At 28.9% G+C, this 22,129-nt stretch overlaps 1 protein-coding gene across 1 annotated transcript; it reads right to left on the minus strand.

Annotated features, from left to right (window-relative positions):
• Positions 1–2,306: 2,306 nt before the first annotated feature.
• LOC124930419 (flavonoid 3'-monooxygenase CYP75B137-like) lies at positions 2,307–3,900 on the minus strand. Its single transcript, XM_047470764.1, has 2 exons — positions 3,004–3,900; positions 2,307–2,927 (listed from the first exon to the last, which is right to left on the minus strand). The coding sequence occupies exons 1-2, from the start codon at positions 3,898–3,900 to the stop codon at positions 2,307–2,309; spliced, it is 1,518 nt and encodes a 505-aa protein (XP_047326720.1).
• Positions 3,901–22,129: the final 18,229 nt, after the last annotated feature.

Raw genomic sequence — 22,129 nt, forward strand, 5'->3', positions numbered from 1 at the left:
AATAAAAAAATAAAAATAGACTATAATAGAAAATTAAGAGTTAATGCTGTTAATTGTTAATTGATTGAAGAAAAGATAAAGATTTAATGTGGTTAATTGATGGAAGACTATATATATATATATATATATATATATATATATATATATATATATATATATATATATATATATATATATATATATATATATAATATAATATATAATGATGCTTCAAGTGAAGAGCGCCTCATTAATCTAGTCATCATATAATATAATCCACTTCATTATTATTGTCAGATATTTTCTCTCTCCTCTCTCTTTTTTAATTAAAATTTAAATTTTAAAGATTATAAATATATTTTATCCTATATTTTTTTTATCCTAATTATTTTCTCCTTCATTAATTATATATATATTTTCACTAATTATAATATATATATATATATTTTATTAATAATTTAAATATATATATAATATATATTAAATGTACCTTATCTATATTATTGTTTTATTATACAAAATAATAAAATTATTTCAACAATATTAAATGGTCTAGCGATTAAAGTGTTCACATTTAATACTTGAGACCATGTAACTTTTAAATAAAGGATATTAGGCATTTGAAAGTGTGAGGTCAAAAGATGGAGGTCAGGTGGTGGGTGGTTTGTCAAGTGTGAAGTCGGGATTAATTGTTGGTTTGACATGCATTTAAAAGTGTGAGGTCACGAGATGGAGGTCGGGTGGTGGGTGGTTTGTCGAGTGTGAGGTCGGAATTAGTGGTTGGTTTGGTGAGCATTTGAAAGTGTGAGGTCACGAGATGGAGGTCGGGTGGTGGGTGGTTTTTCGAGTGTGAAGTCGGAATTAGTTGTTGGTTTGACGAGCATTTTAAAGTGTGAGGTCAAGAGATTGAGGTCAGGTGGTGGATGGTTTGTCGAGTGTGAGGTCGGAATTAGTAGTTGGTTTGACGAACATTTGAAAGTGTGAGGTCACAAGATGGAGGTCGGGTGGTGGGTGGTTTGTCGAGTGTGAAGTCGGAATTAGTGGTTGGTTTGGCGAACATTTGAAAGTGTAAGGTAACCATATGAAGTTCAGGAGGGTGGTTTGTCGAGTGTGAGGTCGGAATTAAGATTTGTGGTTGAGTTTGACGAGAGATAAAAAAATGTGTCATCAATTGAGGTCGATTAAGATTGGAAGAGGCCAGAGATGGAGGTCGGGTGGTTGGTGGTTTGTCAAGTGTGAGGTTAGAATTAGTTCTTGGTTTGACGAGCATTTCAAAGTGTGATGTCACGAGATGTAGGTAATGTGGTGAGTGGTTTATCGAGTGTGATTTCGGAATTAGTGGTTAGTTTGACGAACATTTGAAAGTGTGAGGTCACGAGATGAATATCGGTTGGTGGGTGGTTTGTCGAGTGTGAAGTCGGAATTAGTGGTTGGTTTGACGAATATTTAAAAGTGTGAGGTCACCAAATGGAGGTCAGGTGAGTGGTTTGTCGAGTGTGAGGTCGAAATTAAGATTGGTGGTTGAGTTTGACGAGGGATAAAAGATGTGTCATCAATTGAGGTCGATTAAGATTGGTGAGTGGTTTCCCGAGAGGATAAAAAAGACATATAAAAAAAATGTGAGCCACAAGTTAATGGTCAATTGAGAGGTTAACTGAGGTGTCGAAAGAATAAAATATATTTTAACATAAAGTTTAAAATTAAACTTAATTTTTACAAATTAACACTAATTTTAAATTAATTAAATTTAAATAATATTAATTTTATTTAAAATATTTATAGATAAATACTAGTTTAAATATATATATATATTCTATATTCGGAATTCATGTTAATTAATCATAAACATTGTTCATATGCATCAATTTATTATATGGTATATATTTAATGATAGAAGGTGACTATAAAACAAAGTGAGATGGTTTCTTCCAAATGTAAATATTGTGCCCTATTTACATGAATTAATAAAGATGAAAACATTAATTTTTGATCATTTAATTGTACTTCAAATAACATAATAACAAGATAAAAAGAAGAAGAATCATATATATATTAAGATCATACTCACGAACATAAAAGTAACAAATTATGGTAGATAGTGCAATACAAATATTACTCACCATAGTGAATTGCACAATTTCACGTTATTAATTGCATAAAAAGGTAAAAGGAAGTAAGATACAGTGAAAGAAAATTAGACAAACAGACCATTAAGTTTGTTTGTACAATTTGCTTTTCAAAGATTTTCTTCTTCTTATTTAAATATTTTATATTCTTCTTATTTTCTTCTTTTGACCCTCAAATTCTCACTCATTAATGCTTTATATCTACTCATATAAAGCTTGACTCAAAAGCTTAGGTGTTGGTATTGTCATAAGAGCCTTTTTCTTCTTTAGTATAAGAGCAAACTTCTCTTCTAAGTCCAACTTCTCTCCTTCAGACAATTTCCACTCGAAAGAGTGGATTAGTGAGGCCATCAAATATAAAAACATTATTTCGGCTATTTCAATGCCCGGACATATTCTTCTACCGGAGCCAAATGGTAGGTAGTTAAAGTCATTTCCACTGTAATCCAACTTAGACTTCATAAACCTTTCAGGATCAAACTTGAGTGGATTCTCCCAAAGAGAAGGGTCTCGATGTATGGCCCAAGCATTAATGAAAACACGAGTGCCCTTGAGGATGGTGTACCCACCGATGGTGCAAGTCTCACTAGGGCAGTGTGGTACGAGAAGGGGCACGGGAGGGTGTAACCGGAATGTCTCTTTCATGACTGCATACAAATAAGGTAATTTGTGCATATGTGATTCCTCAACTATATTGTTTGGACCTACCACAACTTCTAATTCTTGTTGTGCTTTCTTCATTATTTGGGGATCGTTCATCATCTCAGACAACATGAATTCCATTGTGTTTGTTGTTGTACCCGTCCCTGCGAGAATCATATCCTGTCAAGAGATTTTTTTTATGATCTGGTTGGATATATGTTTAAGTTGTTATCATAGAAAACTAATAGATATTTACCAGTAAAAGCGATTTAAGATGAGATGTGGTTAAAGGAATTTTAGTATCCCCTCCTCCCTTCCTCAAATTCAATAGACCTTGCAGAAAATCTTTCTTCTCATTATTATCATCCTTTCTCATTCGTTCATTTATCATCAATTCAAAAACTGTGTCAAATTTATTCACCAATATCTTCATCTTTTTCTCTATACCTTGCAAATCCAAATAAGATAGACTTGGAATGAAATCTGATATATTTGGTACTCCCATTAGCATCGTCAATTCTTCCACAAAGAGACGGAACTCAATGCCTAGATTCCTTTCCCTCATCTCATTTCCACATTCTCCCCATAATATGGTGCTTATTGAGTTCAACATCGTCATGAACATCTCTTCCCCAACATTCACCAGCGACATCCTCCGGACCCAAAGTCTATTGATCATCTTTCGAACCTCCCTCTGCCGGATATCATAGAATGAATCCACCTTCGATTTGGTAAGCATCTCTTGGACGCTTATTTTCCTTAGCATCCTCCATTCAGGTCCGTAAGGGCTCCACAAAATGTCAGAACCTCCATAGAACGCAACTTTACCAGCAATAGGGACGTCTCGGTTGGCAAAGATGATGTCTTGATCTTTGAGAACTTCTTGTGCCACCGAGGAAGTGGAGATGACTACTGCTATCTTGTTTCCAAGTCGGAGGGAGAAGATTGGGCCATAGGTCTTGGCCAAGGCAGTGAAGTAAGAGTGAAGCTCGGAATTTAGGAAAGGGAGGTTTCCAAAAATGGGTAACCCCATCGGTCCTGGAGGCAGCGACAAAGATGGTTTCTTTTGAGCATTTCTTGAGAACTTTTTATGTAGAAGTGATGTGCACCATATCAAGCTGAGGATGAAAATGAAAAAACTTAATAATGTCATGAGAATTGGAGGAGAGAAGATAAAATGTATGCAGCTTGAATGGAGAGAAGATAAGACAATTTATACAAGAAAATAAAATAATAATAAACTCGTGTGGGATGCATTTTATAAATTTAAATAATTTTATTATATATAATGTTATATGTATATATCATTATTAATAAGAAAAAACAATTCATTAATTATTATATTAAAAACAATTTTCATACTCGAATAATATTATATATAAAAAAAATTATAAATAATAATAAATATATATAAATGATGAGAGAAAAAATATATATAAAAATAAACTAATAAAAACAATTTTATTAAGTATTTTTTAAAATATTTATTTTTTATTTAAGAAAAATATGATAAACTATTATATATTAAAAAATAAGTAAATAAATATGTAGCATTTTATAATTATTAAATATTAAAAAAATAATTAGGAGAGAAATATTTTTAATTAGAATAATATATATATATATATATATATATATTATATTAAAAAATAATGAAAAATAAATAATGATAAAATAAAAAGTAATCTCTATAATTATTAATTTTATATAAATATTTTATCTCTTATTATATATATATTATAATATAATGATGTAAAATATATATTTATATAAATTTAAAGACACAAATTTATTTATTATTTTTCTTTTTTTTTTAGTTAGAAAAAATATAATATAATATAAATTTTTATATAAAAAAATAAATATACAACATTATATAATTATTATATATTGAAAAATAAATTAGAAGTGAAATAATTTTAATTATGTATCCTAAATTATATTTAAATATTGCAATATGGATTTTTGTCATCAGATCAACGCAGGATTTTCATCTAGCGCTCAAGAAGAAGTCACGCCCCCGTTATAGCGGAAGCATGCGTGCACCTAGTCCACATGGAATCAATTAACGGGACGTCAACCCTGTTAGCCAAAATCAAAACGTCATGTTTCGGTTAAAGAAAACAACGTTGTTTTAACCTGTCTTCTCCGCCGATGTAGGGCATCGCCGGAAACGTGATCGATATCGGTGATTCTTCTAGAAGCTTTATCTTTGTCTACGTGTGATCTTATCCCTTTGATTTTCACCCCGTGCACGTCTCCTCTCTATCATCATTTCCCTAAGCTACGAAGTCAAAACATATCCCATAGCTAGGCTTCCAAAGTTGAAATGGAAACGGGAAAGAACAACTTCGAAGGCAAAATCAAACTTGAATTCAATAACAATAGTCAACCTAGTATTATATAAATACTCTTTAAGGGATCTTCTTCCAATCCATCAAACAAGAATCACATCTTACCGTCCAATTCAAAGAATCTTGAATTGGATTTTTTTTTGTAAAATCCTCTACGGCGATCAAAGCTTTCTCTAGGCTTTGGGAAAGCTTCCCACACATCCTTGGAGTGTTCTCCAAGTGTTGGTAAGCTTCCAGATCGTCTATATTTCGATTTGTGATTGAAAATTGAATTTTTTTCAAGTTTCAACCGATCTGTTCTAGGGTTCAATGTTGTGTTTTTTTTTTGTTTAGAATCATTCCCTAGATGATATATGAACTTTCTGTTAAAAGAGATTTGATCAAATCAATCTAAAATAAAAAAAACAAAAATTTGGTTTGTAATTTTTTTTTTAATTTAATGTCCTTAGATTTTAAGCTGGAATTTTGGTTCAATTAACTGCCTAGCATGTTTGTAAACATATTAGTATGATTTCTAAATTATAATATCATCATCCCGATCATGTTTTATCCAACTGAATTTTTTGAAAAACAAACCTTATTAATTTGTAAATCTGTTATAGAGCTTTAATGATGTTCTTGTTTTGGTTGTGTTGGACTATGTTTATCATTTCAAAGCTGTTGGAACAAGAATTAGTCCATGAGATGACCTAATTCAAAAGATCCCAAATTTTGACCTAAAAACGGTTTTGAGAAATTGATCTTTATAGAGATTGATTGATCGTAATTAGGGTTAGGGCTTTTAATCCCCACAATCATATGAGTTAGTTAAGCTTACATATCATGATTTCATGATATGTATCAAAAGATATAAGACCTACAATTTGACCAATTCAATAACACTCAATCCTCTTGGACCAAGGCAAAAAACCGAGGTTTTTAACCTAAGACCGAGAACAAGGACCAAGAAAATCGACCTAGGACCGAGACTAAGGACCGATATTCTTGAGACAAGACTAAGACCAATTATCGATGTTCTTGATTCAAGACCGATACCAAGGACCGATGTTCTTAAGTTAGGATCGATCGGTGTTCTTGAGCTAGGACCGAGGAACCCTACCGTGGGTTTTAACCTAGGACCGAGAGGTCTGACCTTGGACCGAGACTCCCAAGTCCACGACCAAGGAAGATAAAGTTGGGACCAAGCCTCCCAGGCTTAGGACCGAACATATTAAGTTTAGGACCGAGCCTCCTGAATCCTACGACTAAGTAGCCTGAGTTCAGGATCGAGCCTTATAAACCCCAAGAACGAGCCCTCCGGTCCCTTGACCAGGTGTTCCGAGCCCCGATCTAGACCACCCTGGTCTAGAACGAGCCCGTTCGATCCCAGATCGTCAAAAACGTACCCAAGCCCTACGACTCCAGTCATAAGGCCTGTTTGGTTGTACTTTTTAAAATAAAAAACTATTTTTAATTTTGAAACACCAATTTCTTTTCAAATAATCTCGAAAGGTCATAAAATGATATTTAAATATTTTTGGAATATTTCTTAAACAAATATTCTGTCTAAAGCCCCGTTTGGAACTTATTTTTAAAATATATTTTAGGGTTTTTACTCAGTTTTATATTAACGCAATCGTAGGCATGCCCTTCCAAATAATTTTGTATAATTATTTACGTAATCTAAACCTATCATTGTTTAAGATCCCAGACTATTAATTGAAGAAAATAAAATTTTAAAACCGTACTTTGACGGGTGTAGAGGATTTAGAGCGAAAATACTTTCCCGAGCATAAGTGAACCAAACCCTTTATAGAGACTCTGGTATAAAGTACGTTTGTATATGTACCTTTTACTAATATTTCTAAAATAATTTGGCAACTCTATTTTCAAATAGATAATCTTTTAAATTAGGTATGTTTGATTAATTTAAACCGGTTTTATTTAAATTATTTAATTTTCAGATTTTTAAAATTTAAATAGAATTAATTATTTTTACATGATTAATTTTCAAATCTAAGTATTTTAATTTTTTTTTTTAAAAAAAGATGCATAACACACAAATCAAGTTTGAAACACATCAATCTTGAGTCACCTCGAGTCTCCCTTGTATTGCCACGTGTCATCCAAAATATGTTAAGCTACGAGGGACCCTAAACCCGGGGTTACAAAATTATATAATATATTAAGAAAAAATTAGGACAAGTAATATAATTATTTTTATTATATAAAATATTATATATATATATATATATATATTATTATTTGGAAAAAAAATATTTATATTAATAAATTTATATAATATATTAAGAAAAAATTAGAATAAGAGATATAATTATTTTTATTATATATATATATCATTATTTGGAGAAATAATATTTATATTATTTTATTAAAAAATTTATATAATATATTAAAAAATCTTTAGGTTAAAGGATTTAATTAATTTTATTATATATAATGTTATATTTATATATATAATTATTAATAATTTTTTTAATAATTAATTAATTTTTATAATAACAAACCAAATTTTCATACTAAAATAGTATTTTGTTTATATATAAATTAAAAGCAATAAAAAAGATTATATATATATATATATATATTTTGATAAGAGAAAAAATATATAAATATAAACTAATAAAGACAACATTTTATTTAGCATTTTTTAAATTTTTTTATATTTTTTAGTTAAGAAAAATCATATAAAATATTATATATATAAAAATATATAAATAAATAGGTAACATTATATAATTTTGACAAGTATGGACAAGATGTCCAATACCATTAGAGAATTGACATTGTTGGTGAGAGTGACAATTATTCGATGTATGTCTATTTGATCACAATTGGTACATTTCGAACGTTGATTACCACCATTATTATTTCTGCGGCGGTTCCCATTACGAGAAAATAAATATTTTCTAGATTGAAGATTATTAAGCTCATAATTTGATCGAACAAATTATTATTTATATTATTGTTGGACCTATATAAAGGCGTCCCGCTCCAGCTGCCACCAGACTCAGACTCGGGGTCCATTGACATAAGAAATTTTAGCCATATTATATTCAGAGGTCCTATATTTGATCTCCTTTCTCGTAGTGATGGATTCTCGCGATAGTTTCTTCCACCTCCTTTATGTCGTTAAAAAGAAAGATTGGTTGAGACATTTTTGGAAACAAAATGTGCCAGCTCTAGCCATTGTTTGTGGTTGAGCAGATGTTAGGTGAGTTCCTCGACACTCACCAGTTCAAAACGGGTGGTTACAACAACTATTAAGTCTTCGTATTTTGGTCCAAGGCCACTCAAGGTATGAGTGAATAAATCGAGTTCAGAAACTTTCTCACCAATTGCTGCAAGCGAATATGCTATAGATTTTATAGATTGAAGGTATTCATTCATTCATTTATTACCTTTCTTCTGATTCTGGAGTTGTAGTCGCAACTGAACCAAACGATCTCTTTGTGCTGCGAATATTCTTTCAAGTGTATCTCAAAGACGCGAAGAGGTCTCACATGCTTCTCCAACAACTTTAGTAAGAATGTAATCTGATAAGGCAGAGAGGAGTGAACTTATGATTCGTTGATATATATATATATATATATATATATATATATATATATATATATATATATATATATATATATATATATATATATATCCTCCCATGCTTTAAACTCGAGATTTACGATGATGGTAGGTTTTTATTCGTGATCGTCAACAACAACTTTAACGTCCTGTACCGAAGTAATTGTTGCATAGGAGATGGGTGGGATTCAATAATAAATCGGAAATGACGGTTGCCTTTATAACTTGACTTTTCCTGATTACAAAGTTGTGCTGATCAAGCTTAACAGAGATTGATTGAAGTTAGGAAATAACGGATTTATATTTGATTCAGCCATAGGATCGAAAAAAAAGAAAGGATTTCTCCCACATATAGTCTCAACAAATGTATCAAACAACCATTACAAAATTTCATCATACAATAAAGCAACACCAATAACTATTGATTACTTATGGTGATTAATACCTACAAATAATGCAAGTGGACGACCCTCATTGTTCTTCCTATATGTTGTATCAAAATAAAAAACGTCTCCAAAATTATAATAATCATTTCTCATTTCTACATCAGACAAAAAAATATTTGTTTTCAAATCATCCCCATCAACTTGAAGAGCATAATAAAAGCTACTGTCACTAGATTATTGTTTTTACAAATATTCTAAAATACCTCTTGTGTCTCCAACCATCATACATCTTGTTTTTTCGAATGCAGGTAATTTCTGTAATCTTCATGAATAAAACCTACAAATTTTTTCCCTCCCATTTGTCTCGTAATGAGATCATGAGATGCTTTTGGAGGAATTCCAACGTCACTTGTCATTTCAATTTGTATTTTAGCTAAAGAAGATATTTTTCTATGGCTTGTATGAAGGTGAGTCTTGTTTGGACTTGAATGACGATAATTATGCTCTTTTACAAATTGCACCACAATAAACATGTCACTTGTTCGGTTACAGATCTTCAATTTAGCTTCACAACCTAATTTTGTTTCAGGCTGACTATTATTCACATAAACCGATCGTTTATCTTTTTTCCTCATACCTTGAGCACTAGAACTAAAGACCCTATCCAATATTTTCCCCAAATTATCAATGACTACGAGATTTTCTAATGCCAAAACCTACCCTCTTAGAATATGCCAAATAAATGTCATACGCTTTTTCTTTAGTCTCAAACTCCATTCCTAATTGTGGTATAAAGTTTTTTATGATAAATGAATCATTTTTATCCAAATCTATATCAAGCAAAAAAACAATATTAGCATTCATACATTAATGAAAATCTCATTATTATATTCTAACCTTTGTTGATAACGTTAACATCATTTTTTGTACGGACTTCATTTTCTTAAAAATTTAAACGCCGACAGCTCTTAGATTCACCTTCAATTATATTACCACAATCCTAAAAAAACACTTTATTGTTAAATACTTCTTATTCATCTTGAACAATTAAATGAATCATGTTTTGAACATGATTTGAACTCATTATTAGTATTAACAAAATTAGTAAAGGAAACTCTTTAGACCAAATTATAATAAAAAAAATAGACAAAATATGTTAACATGTTTTTCTAAAATGTAACTTTCCCCATAAGAAATGAAAAAATTACTAAAATATCTCTTTGAATTAAAATTTAAATTTATAGAAAGAAAACAACTCTTAAGATTTTACTGTATTTTGATCGAGTGTTGGTAAAAACATATATCGAAACAGGCCAATAAATAATTGAATTTTTTTGAAAGGCTGTGTGGACTCCTCTAATATTTAGAGGCAGACTAATAATATCTATAACATCAGTATCAAATTTCTTATTCAGATAAATCCTATTTGTTTTTCAGCCGAATATTATTCAGATAAACTCTATTACTAAAAAAAGGATTTAGTTGAGTCTTAACTGATGAAGACGTGCTCATCCGAAAATAAGTTAGGATTTCGCATCCATTAACATTAACATGAAAAGTTTGAGCTCTGTTTGAAACTTTATTTATCTAATCTTGGGATCCCTGCTGTCCTTTGTTAATCGGTTGATGGATCAAAAATACAAAGCGACTGAAATGAAAAATAGAGAAATAAAGCTTCAGGTAAAAAAATTATACGGAGTTCAAATTTAATGTTAAATAAATTTTAAAAATACTATGTCATTTTGTTAACTTGGTATAAAATGAAACATTTTTTGGGACAGGTCATCTGACCCCGTTTGTAGGCATCTAAAGGAAGAAGATGAGGTTTCTATTGAGTTGACCCGTACTTGAGTCGGCTCACAACCTAGCTCACTCTCTTGTGAGCCCGAGCCAGTGAGCCCAGTCTGAACTACCCAAATTTAATGATAAACAAACTCAAGCCTGAAAATATGTCGACAACACATGTTCTTGTCTAGGCCAATCCTTATTTTAGTCAACTAAGTACTTGTCAGGACCAAGCCAACAAAGGTCCATTTGTTTTTCTTTCATTTTTAATTTCAGGTTTTGATTTATTTTTATTATTCTAACATTTTAATGCTTTGAATAAATTTTTAAAAAATAAAAAATTTAAAAATATCAGTTAAAATAAAATAAAATAAATTGTTTTCCCTTCGGGCTTGTTTGACTTGATTTGAATATTTAATTTTCCTTTTGTGTACATAAATGGACAAAAAATTCCATTCCTTTTTTTTTTATTATTATAGTTATAAAATCAATTTATAAATATAATAAATTTATAATTCCTATTTGGAGCATTTTTTATTTTTTTTTTATTTTTCCTATATTCAAAGCATTAATTTATTTAATTGTAAATACTTATCTTCAAATATTATTTTAAATAATAATTATTTCCCTTCGAATTTAGTATTAGGTTATAGTCTAGATATTTAAGACCGGATTGGAGTTGAAAAATAAAAAAATTAAAATAAACGTAAAATATTTTTTTTAAATAGCCAAAAATATTAAAAGTAATCGATAGTGATTTGTCTTAAAGTTGATTGTCTATTATGTAATAGAAAGCATGTTATGCTGACATGTTATGTTTCTTCTTCAATACAAACAAAATAATGTTAAAACTCCTTAATTTTATCATGTGAAGAAACTTAATCCAGCAGAATCAATTTTCTTATTTAGAACATACAATTTGAAATCGATAGTGATTTTCCTTAAAGATGTTTGTCTATAATGTAATAGAAAGCATGTTATGCTAAATGATATGTTTCTTCTTCAATATAATCAAAATAAAGTTAAAATACCTCAATTTTAACATGTGAAGAAACTTAATCCATCATAATAAATTTTCTTATTTAGATCATATAATTTGGATTCAATAGTGATTTTCCTTAAAGATGATTGTCTATTATGTAATAGAAAGCACATTATACTAAATGTTATTTTTTTCTTCAATACAATCAAGATAAAGTTAAAATTACTTAATATTTATCGTGTCAAGAAACTTAATCCATCAAAATCAATTTACTTATTTAGATTATAGAATTTGGAATCGAAAGTGATTTTCCTTAAAGATGATTGTCTATTATGTAATAGAGAGCATGATATGCTAATATGTTATGTTTTCTTCTTCAATACAATCAAAATAAAGTTAACATTCCTTAATTTTACCATGTCAAGAAACTTAATCCATCAAAACTATTGTTGTATGTTTCATATAAATTGTTGGAATGTATATATTCCATTTCTATGTTTGGTTTATGTGAAGTTACTAAACATGACTTGAAAACTTTTCACTTAGTTCTAACTTTATTATTTCAAATATATAACTTTATTTGTTTTCTTAATTTGATATCTAAAACTTATTCATTATGAATTTGAGGCTAAATGATAATAGGTTTATGACATATATACATTGAGATTCTTATCTTTAATGTCTTCAGAAAATTTGTAAGATTTTTTAGTTTATTTGTTTAATTGAAAAAATTATTTCAGTCACAAGTGAAATGTTATTAATGTTTTTTTTCTTTAATTATTTTAGATGAATTTTAGACAGAATAAGTTATTTTTATATGAATTAATTTTCTTTTATGAATTAAATTGTGGATCTCATTTTGTAGTTGATTGTATTTTTTAGTTTTTATTATAATTTTAAAAATATTTTTATCAATAATATTTATTATATATTTAGAATTTTGAATGAAAATAATATCAAATCCACTCATCCCTACATAATTGAATAAGCTTATTGTTATTTGATAACACTACAAATTTTTTTTATTATAATTGAATTAGCTTATTATTATTATATCTTTGAAACTAAACTAGTAATAAGGAACCACAAAATAACGCTGATAATAATACCAACATATATTCACGTCAATTTGTGCAAAATCATTTGCAATAAAATTTATTTCCATTTACTATTGTAATAAATATTATATAAATAAGGCTGTGATTATTGCAAATTAAAATCGCAAGGAACTGGGATAATAATTATATGTAAATTTGTAATAAACATTGCATTAACTCAAATAAATTATATATTCGCAATTGTTACTGCAATTTTATTATAATATATTACTGTAAATTATATTATAATTTTATATAATAGTTTTATAAATATTTTTTGAAATATTCATAATATTATAATATTAAATTATGCATTAATTATTATATATAATCTATTCGTAACAAGTTCTGCAATGATATGAAATGTTCTTATTGCAAACTACATTGCATAAATAATTATTAGTTTTGAAAATTTTGTTTGACATATTTGTAATATATCAGCAATATGTTTCGCAATAAAAATTATACATAATATTTTCGAAGAAAGTTTATGCAATATATCATATTTAATAATTTTAAAAAAAAATTATTAGCAATCTATTACCAATAGGTTTCAAATTAAAAATTATAAATAATTTCTTAACATTAAAATGTGCATTAAACTATATAAATTTCATATGAAACATAATTTTAAAAATATTAATATATATTCAATGCAAGATTAGTTGCGAGTCTTAATAAATTAAGTCTCCTCGGTTCTCGTTTCACCATCAATTCGTCCAACCATAACCTTTTTTTCAACTTCCACGCGCCATCATTAAAATTTCTTTATAATTTCATATTTTCCATCTCCTAATTTCTTCAACATATTTCTATCTCTTAATCAAATATTTTCTTAAACTCATTTTTCTCTCTAAACTATTTTTTTCTTCATTTCATCATGGTTTTAACAAGATCTACTAGCAAACATCTTCTTTCAAGCAGGTCTAGCTCATACACTTATTTCTATGACATAAGCTCCGAAGATGAGAAGGAAATCGCACTAAAGACAACTTCTACTAAGGTCGAAATCTTGAAAGCGGAGCTTGCAGCCTCTAAATCAAGAATGACAAGCTTAGAAGCTAAGATGAAGGCTATGAATGAAGGTATATATAATTTCCTTGTTGATATACAGAAATAAATAGTACAACTATCAAGGTTGTTAATGACACGACAAAGAAGGTATGTCATATTTTGTGGATGCTTTTATTTTTATTAAAATGTTATATTTTTTGAGTTTTGATAGTTTCTAATTTTGTTGTTATTATTCATTAGATCAAAGAAGTTTTGTCGGTGGAGAATAATTTGATTGAATATGTGTTGGGTGCAATGAAAATCAGTTTGGAAGGCAACAAAAGGAAGACAATTTAATTTCTGAACTTTTACTTCTTTTGAATGGTTTGTATGAAGTTTGTGAACAATGGTTTGGTTGTTTTGGTTATGAATGTTTTTTTTTGTTTATGAAGAATTATATTTTTGGTTATTGAACACTTGTTTGAGGTTATTGACACTTGTTTGGTTGTTGATTTTTGAATGCTTATTAATATTTATGATTTTTGGTCATATGATTTTTTTTATTTTTTTTTGGAAAAACGACTTAGCGTCATTTCATTAAAAATTCCCAAAAATGGGAAAAAAACCACGACTTTAAGAGATCATTCTAGACAGGCCTACAATGATTTTGAAGTCGTAACATTCTGAATAAAAGCTAAAAAGCTAAAAACGTAAATGAGTTATCTGATTACAGTGTTTTCAATTCTAGTGAGTTTAAAAACGGTAAATTTCAGTTCCTACAGATATTCTAGTTCTGCTCCGTGCTTCGAATTCTTGTCCACGTTCCCGCGAGGGCGCTGCAATCCGATACAATATCTTTCCATAACTCTTCAACGCTCCTGTGGGTTCTGCCATATACCCTTGCATTATGTTCTTGCCAAATGTTATACACCACTGCTTCAAAGCCGCACTTGAACACGCTTGTTGCAAATATATTTCTTTTGGCTTTGAGTAGTGTTGCATCTTTGATTTCATTCCATTCGCTCGGGAAACTGATCAGCTCCAGGGTTTTATAGAATCTGTCCCAAAGCTCTAAAATAATGCAGCAGCTCCCGAATAGGTGATCTACTATTTATTCATTTCCTATACATAGAAGACAGCTCGTGTCCGGGATGCTCATATACTTACTAATACGATCACGAGTGCTGAGTCTTTCCTAGAAGGCGAGCCATAGGATGAACTGATGTCTAAGGATAATCTTCGTTGACCATACAAGAGGAGCCCATTCTACTTTCTGTGCTTTTTCTCGGGTTACCTCCCATATTTTCTTCGATACTAGCTTCCCATTGTCCTAAGCTTTCCATTCATGAATATCCGGTCTGTCGTGTAGTTGTATGTTACTTATATGATCAAATATCCTTTGTCCTTCTAGATTTCTTGTCAGGAGTGAGTCTCAATTCCCGTCTTTAATTTCTCTGATATTCGCTTCTGTGCAGTCCCTTCTGATGTGGGTATTTTGAAACTCCTCCTTGTGGATGATAGGCTTGTTTTCGAATCAGAGGTCGTGCTAGAATAGAGTGGCTTAATATAAGTAAATATAGAAAATAATAATTAATAAAATTATCGTTATAAAAATAAATAAATATTTTTTATTTAAAATATTGACTATTTAAAAAATATATATATATTAAAAATGATTATATATAATAATAATAATAATATTAAAACTAAATAAAATATTTAATATAATATACAATAATAGGTTATATATAATATTAATAAAAGATATAATAAAAAATTAAAAATTAAACTATACAAGAATATGTTGTACTTAGGGGAACTAGTTACTATTTTACACCAAATATGAGGTAAAAATTATATAGAGGTATAATTTATACCAACGGTAAAAATGTAAAAGAACATCATATTAAAACACTATTGGTATAGTTTTATACTATACCAATAGTATAGTACCCCTTTATACCTCTAACCAAACATACTTGTACCAAAAATCAGTTCACCAATTCTAACTATCATTCAAATAATTTTTCTCAAAATACCCACCATTTCATTCCTATTCATAAATTATTCATCTTTCTCTATTTAAATCATTAATTAACTTTTTAATTATACATCTTCCACGCTAATCCACTAATTACTTTATTTTATAAATATAAATATATATAACTAAAATTAATAATACATATATTAAATAAAATATATTACATCAATATTAAAATAACATATATTTTTTTTACTTAATTTTATAAATATTATATATATATATATTTAAAAATAAACATTATAAACAAAATAATTCAAATAAATATTATAAACTAAAATAAAATATATTAATACACCTTTAATATTATATATTAAAATAAAATATATTATATTATATAAATATTAAAATAAAACATATATTACATAAATATTAAAATAACATATATATTTTATTTTTAATTAATTTTATAAATATAATATATTTAATTAAAATTGATATACTAAATTAAATAATTAAAATAAATATTATAAACTAAAATTAAATAAATAACATAAACCTTAAATAAAATTAAATAAACTAAACTAAATTAAACCTTCAAATAAATTACCTAAATCTTAAAATATTTATAAAAGTATCTATTTAAAAAATTTTAAATAAAATAAATTACATAAATTTTAAAATATACGTGTTATTTTAATATTTATGTAATATAGGTATTATTTTAATATTTATATAATATAATATATTTAAATATAATATTAAAATTTTATGTAATATATTATATTTTAGTTTATAATATTTTATTTTAGTTTATAATATTTATTTGAATTATTTAATTTATAATTTTTAATGTTTAATTATATATATTATATTTATAAAATTAAGTAAGAATAAAATATGTGTTATTTTAATATTTATGTAATATATTTTATTTTAATATTTATTTTAATATATAATATTAAAAGTTTATGTAATATATTTTATATTAGTGTATAATATTTATTTAATTTATAATGTTTATTTTTAATTATGTATAATATATTTATAATATTAAGTAAAAATAAAATATATGTGTTATTTTAATGTTTATGTAATATATTTTATTTAATATATATTATTAATTTTAATTATATATATTTATATTTATAAAAAAATAATTAATGGATTTAGTGTGGAAGATGTTTAATTAAAAGGTTAATTAATGATTTAGGGATAGAAAAGTGGGTAATTTGAGAATGTGAATGAAATGTGGGTAGTTTGAGAAAAATATATTTGAAAGGTAGGTAGATTGTACCAATTAAGCCTGTAAGAAAACCGACCAAACCACTACGAACCGACCAAATCGGAGCTAACCGAACCGAAGCCAAACCGATCCAATCAAACCTAGAAATCTACGGTCCAAATTAGCGTGAATTGAACCCATCTGGTTCGGTGCATCGTTTCTTTGGTTGTGGAACCGTTCCACCGACCGACCAAACCAATCAGTTGTATTTAAGCTTAAATGGAGCCTGAGGATTGAAGATGTGCACTCGTGGAAAGCGGAAGAGAATGGAAAAATCAATTCTAGTGTGATTTGGAGCGTTATTCAGGATAGAGGTTAATTAGTGGGTTGGGTTTCACTTGCATGGTCCTCTAGAGTTATCCCGAGACACCGGTTTATACTTTGGCTTGTCTTCCGGAGAATGCTTAACACCCGTGATAGTATTTCTGTTTACATGGATATCCCAGATCCTAGTTGTGTGCTTTGTAGTGGGTCCTTGGAATCTATTGATCATCTTTTTGGAGGCTGCCCATTTTCTAAATCCATTTGGAAATTATTCTCCTAGTCTATGGGTATTGGGAGTTTGTCGAAGTCTTGGGATGAGATCATCGTTCTTGCCAACACCTTCGCTAAAGGTAATAAATTTTGTGTCAATGTTTTTAAATGCGGATTTGCAGCCATCATTTATCATTTGTGGGCCGAGAGAAATGCTAGAGTCTTTTGTAGAGTTTGTCGAAATGTGTATCATGTGTGGAGCGATATTGTATTTGAATGCGGTGCGCTAATTAGAACGTGGAGGCGGGTTCCTAAAGACGAGCGAGAATGGGTCCTTTGTCGCGAATGGAAAGTCAACTATTATGAAGTCACATCTTTTAAATGTTTTAAGGCTAGTTAATTCTTTATGTTTGTTTGTAAGTCATGTTTGTTACTTTGCTTGATTTGTTTGGATGTTGTTTCTTGAATTTTACTCTAACTTTCTAGGTTTGTTAGAAAGTTAGAGGAAACTATGTCCGTTTTTCTTCCCCGGTTGGGATTTTAATGAAATGACATTAAGTCGTTTCCCCAAAAAAAAACTCCATAGAACTTGTCAAGAACTCCAAAAGGATCATCCAAGCTCTTCAACTTCCTCTCCTCTCGAATAACCTCGCTCTGATACCACTTGTTGGGATACTAGGAGATGAAGTATTCCTTAATGAAAGAATAATTACAACACCGAACAATAGCAGAAACAAAAAAATTAACTAAAGAACGCAAACACAATATTTATAGTGGTTCGTCTAAAGTAGACCTACATCCACTTACAAAGGACACGAGGCTCTCAACTTTATTATGAAGATTGTTATAGAAGTATTACAATGATTCTCTCATAATGAAATTACACACACAACACACAAGGAATCGATGCTTTTAAGGGAAAGACTTGGCTTTTAAAGTGTCCGACTACACTTTTAAATAAGCTCCAATTAGGTCAATATATTGTCCAAAACTCTCAAAGAGCTTCCAAAATATTCTTACCATATTTCCTAATTTTAATTTCGTAACAAAATATCTAATTTTGTTTGTGATAATCTTATTTCCTATCAACAAGATTATACACCAAAAGATATAGTTTCCTTTTGTTGAATATACTCTTTCCTTGTACCAATATTGTATATTATTATTATACCATATTTATAATATTGTAAATTCATTCTCAACACTGTGTACCTATTATGACCCACAAAATCACTAGATACCACTTCATCTTCATTATAACCCAAATTTTTTTCAATTGTCCCTCATATGCTTCCCTACAAGAAACCACCTCTCTAGTCCTTGCTCGATGGTCCATCAACATTTTTTGTGTGGCTAATTAAAAATGAAATAAAACACCCAAATAAAATGTGAAAAGTAAAAATAATTGAAAAAAAAAAATTTTTAACTAGCGATTGCAATCATCACATGTTATGGAATGAACAATGGTCATGAGACCTTCGACATTACCTAATTTGTCGTGTATACCTTACATTTAGTTTTAGAATTGTCTTTGATTACTTCCTGAATATGAGAAGAGAAAGTGATCAAAGTCATTCTATGTTGAGAGAAATTCTTGAACCTCATCTAAAATTTAGGTTCTACACACTAACAATAATAAGTAACAAGAAAAAATTTGATTCAATTATATTGAGTCATGCGAGAGGAAAAACAAAATAAAAATTAAACCATCCATACAAATCCACAATTTTTTTCTGAGCTAGGTTCCAATCTATTTTAAGCCTAAACAAACTGGCCTAACTCAGATTGGCGAAAGACACTTTTTCTATTATCCATTTTTATGGTTTTTAAAAGTTGATCCTTCATTTGGTTTGGTTTTATAAATAGTCCCCGAAACTAAAAGAAAATTGGTTCAAAAGAAGGATAGGTACCTGACCTTAGAATAGAGGCTTTCTAAAGGCTCGTAATGAATATTGATACCTCCCTCCCAGACCAAAACCTAAAATCAGCTTCTGAGTGAGCTCTACTTGTCCATAAAAAATAAGCTGATCACTCCCCCGTTCCAGAAAGCTTTGTATAGCTAGTTCTGTTTTATGGCAAGGAGAAATGTAGGTTAGTGAAGAAAAACTAGGTCAGGATCTATCATCAGCGACATTTCCCTTACAAAATGTCGCTTTCCTTACCGTCCTTATGCCTGGCATCTTAAAAAAAATCTTCCCAAGATATAGTACCTTGGACTGCTTGGAATGCGAGGGATGAAAAGATTGGTTGCAGACAAGACATTTGCATTCTTAAGGCTATTTTTTTGTTAAGCTCTTTTGGCTGAAGTATACCTCATATTTTCGTCCATTTCTGTTTTCAAGAGAAAGAATTTCATTTTCCTGTTTAGCTCTTCCTTTATGTTCGAAGTCCTCTAAAATAAACCTCTCAAATAAACCAAGAGAGAAATTGCATAAACTGGAAGTTCTTCGTATGTCAATCTCAAGTCCATTTCATCAAGTTGTTTTAAGCATTTAAAATTTTGATTGAAGATATGTAGAATAAATATAATAAAAATTCTATAACTATTTCAAATAATACATTCTTATTTAGGGGTGAGCATAATATGGGTTTACCCAAACCCAACCCTAACCCAAACCCAAAATATTAATTTGGGTTGCTTAATATGGGTTGGATTGAGTATGGGTTGGGTTGAGTATGGGTTGAGTTTAATTTGGGTTGGGTTAGGGTTACCCAAATTACCCAAATTATATAAATTTAGTTTAATTCTCTATTATTAATCCAATATAAACTAATCATCTTCCAACTTTAAGTCGAACACGTTTTTGAAATGTTTAACATATTTTTCATACGTTTAACACATTTTGCACACATTTAACACGTTTTTAATATTTTTAACACGTTTCACTTATAACATGTTTTTCACATGTTTAACATATTTTTCACACGTTTAACACGTTTAACACGTTTTTCATACGTTTTTCACACGTTTTCACATTTTTGACACGTTTTCCACGTTTTTGACACGTTTAACACGTTTTCACGTTTTTGACATGTTTTCACGTTTTGACATGTTTAACACATTTTCACACTAATAACACGTTTTTCACGTTTTTGTCACGTTGAACACGTTTTTGACATGTTTAATACGTTTAACACGTTTTTGACAAGTTTAACACGTTTTTTACGTTTTTGCACGTTTAACACGTTTTTAACATATTTAACACGTTAACACATTTTTGATAAGTTTAACACGATTATCACGTTTTTGGCACGTTTAACACGTTTTAAACATATTTAACACGTTTTTGATAAGTTTAACACGATTTTCACGTTTTTGGCACGTTTACCACGTTTTTGACATTGTAACACGTTTTTTTTATATATTTAATACGTTTTTCACACGTTTAACACGTTTTTAATATTTTTATCACATTTTCACACTTAAAACATGTTTTTCACACGTTTAACACGTTTTTATGTTTTTGGCACGTTTAACACAATTTTGACATGTTTAACACGTTTTCATACTAATAACACGTTTTTGATATGTTTAATACGTTTAACGCATTTTTGACAAATAAAACACGTTTTTTTACGTTTTTAGCACGTTTAACACGTTTTTAACATAACTAACACGTTAACACTGTTTTCACGTTTTTGGCACGTTTAACACGTTTTTAACATTTTAACACGTTTTTGATATGTTTAACACGTTTTCACACGTTTAACACGTGTTTCACACATTTAATATGTTTTTCACGTTTTTGGCATGTTAAACACGTTTTTGACATATTTGACACGTTTTTCACACATTAACACGTTTTTCACATTTTGGTACGTTTAATACGTTTTTGACATGTTTAACATGTTTTTCACATTCTTAACACGTTTAAATGTTTGTAACATGTTTATTACGTTTGTAACATGTTTAACATATTTTTCACGTTTTTGGCACGTTTAACACGTTTTTGACATTTTAACACGTTTTACACATTTAACATATTTTTGACATGTTTAGCATATTATTTTGCACGTTAACACGTTTTGATAAATTTTAACACGTTTAACACGTTTTTGCATTTTTGACACGTTTAATATGTTTTTCACATGTTTGATATTAAACGTGTGAAAAACGTATTAAACGTGTCAAAAATGTGAAAAACATATTAAACGTGTCAAAAACGTGTTAAACGTATCAAAATGTGCCAAAAATGAGGAAAACGTGTTAAACGTGCCAAAAAAGGGGAATATGTGTCAAAACGTGTTAAACGTGCCAAAAACGTGAAAAACGTGTGAAAACATGTTAAACATGTTACAAACATGTTAAACATGTTACAAACGTGTTAAATGTGTTAATAATGTGAAAACGTGAAAAACATGTTAAACATGTCAAAACGTGTTAAACGTGCCAAAAACGTGAAAAATGTGTAAAAATGTGTTAAATATGTCATAATCGTGAAAAATGTGTCAAACATGTTAAAAACGTG

This window comes from Impatiens glandulifera, chromosome 3 (assembly GCF_907164915.1).
Source record: "Impatiens glandulifera chromosome 3, dImpGla2.1, whole genome shotgun sequence".
Taxonomy (NCBI): Eukaryota; Viridiplantae; Streptophyta; class Magnoliopsida; order Ericales; family Balsaminaceae; genus Impatiens; species Impatiens glandulifera.

What these genes read in the sequence shown, in the direction of transcription:
- LOC124930419 (XM_047470764.1), bottom strand. Translation starts at nt 3,900, where the DNA reads ATGACATTATTAAGTTTTTTCATTTTCATCCTCAGCTTGATATGGTGC. An exon ending in ATCTTAAATCGCTTTTACTG is followed by an intron (nt 2,928 to 3,003) that starts GTAAATATCTAT and finishes ATCTCTTGACAG; the next exon opens with GATATGATTCTCGCAGGGAC.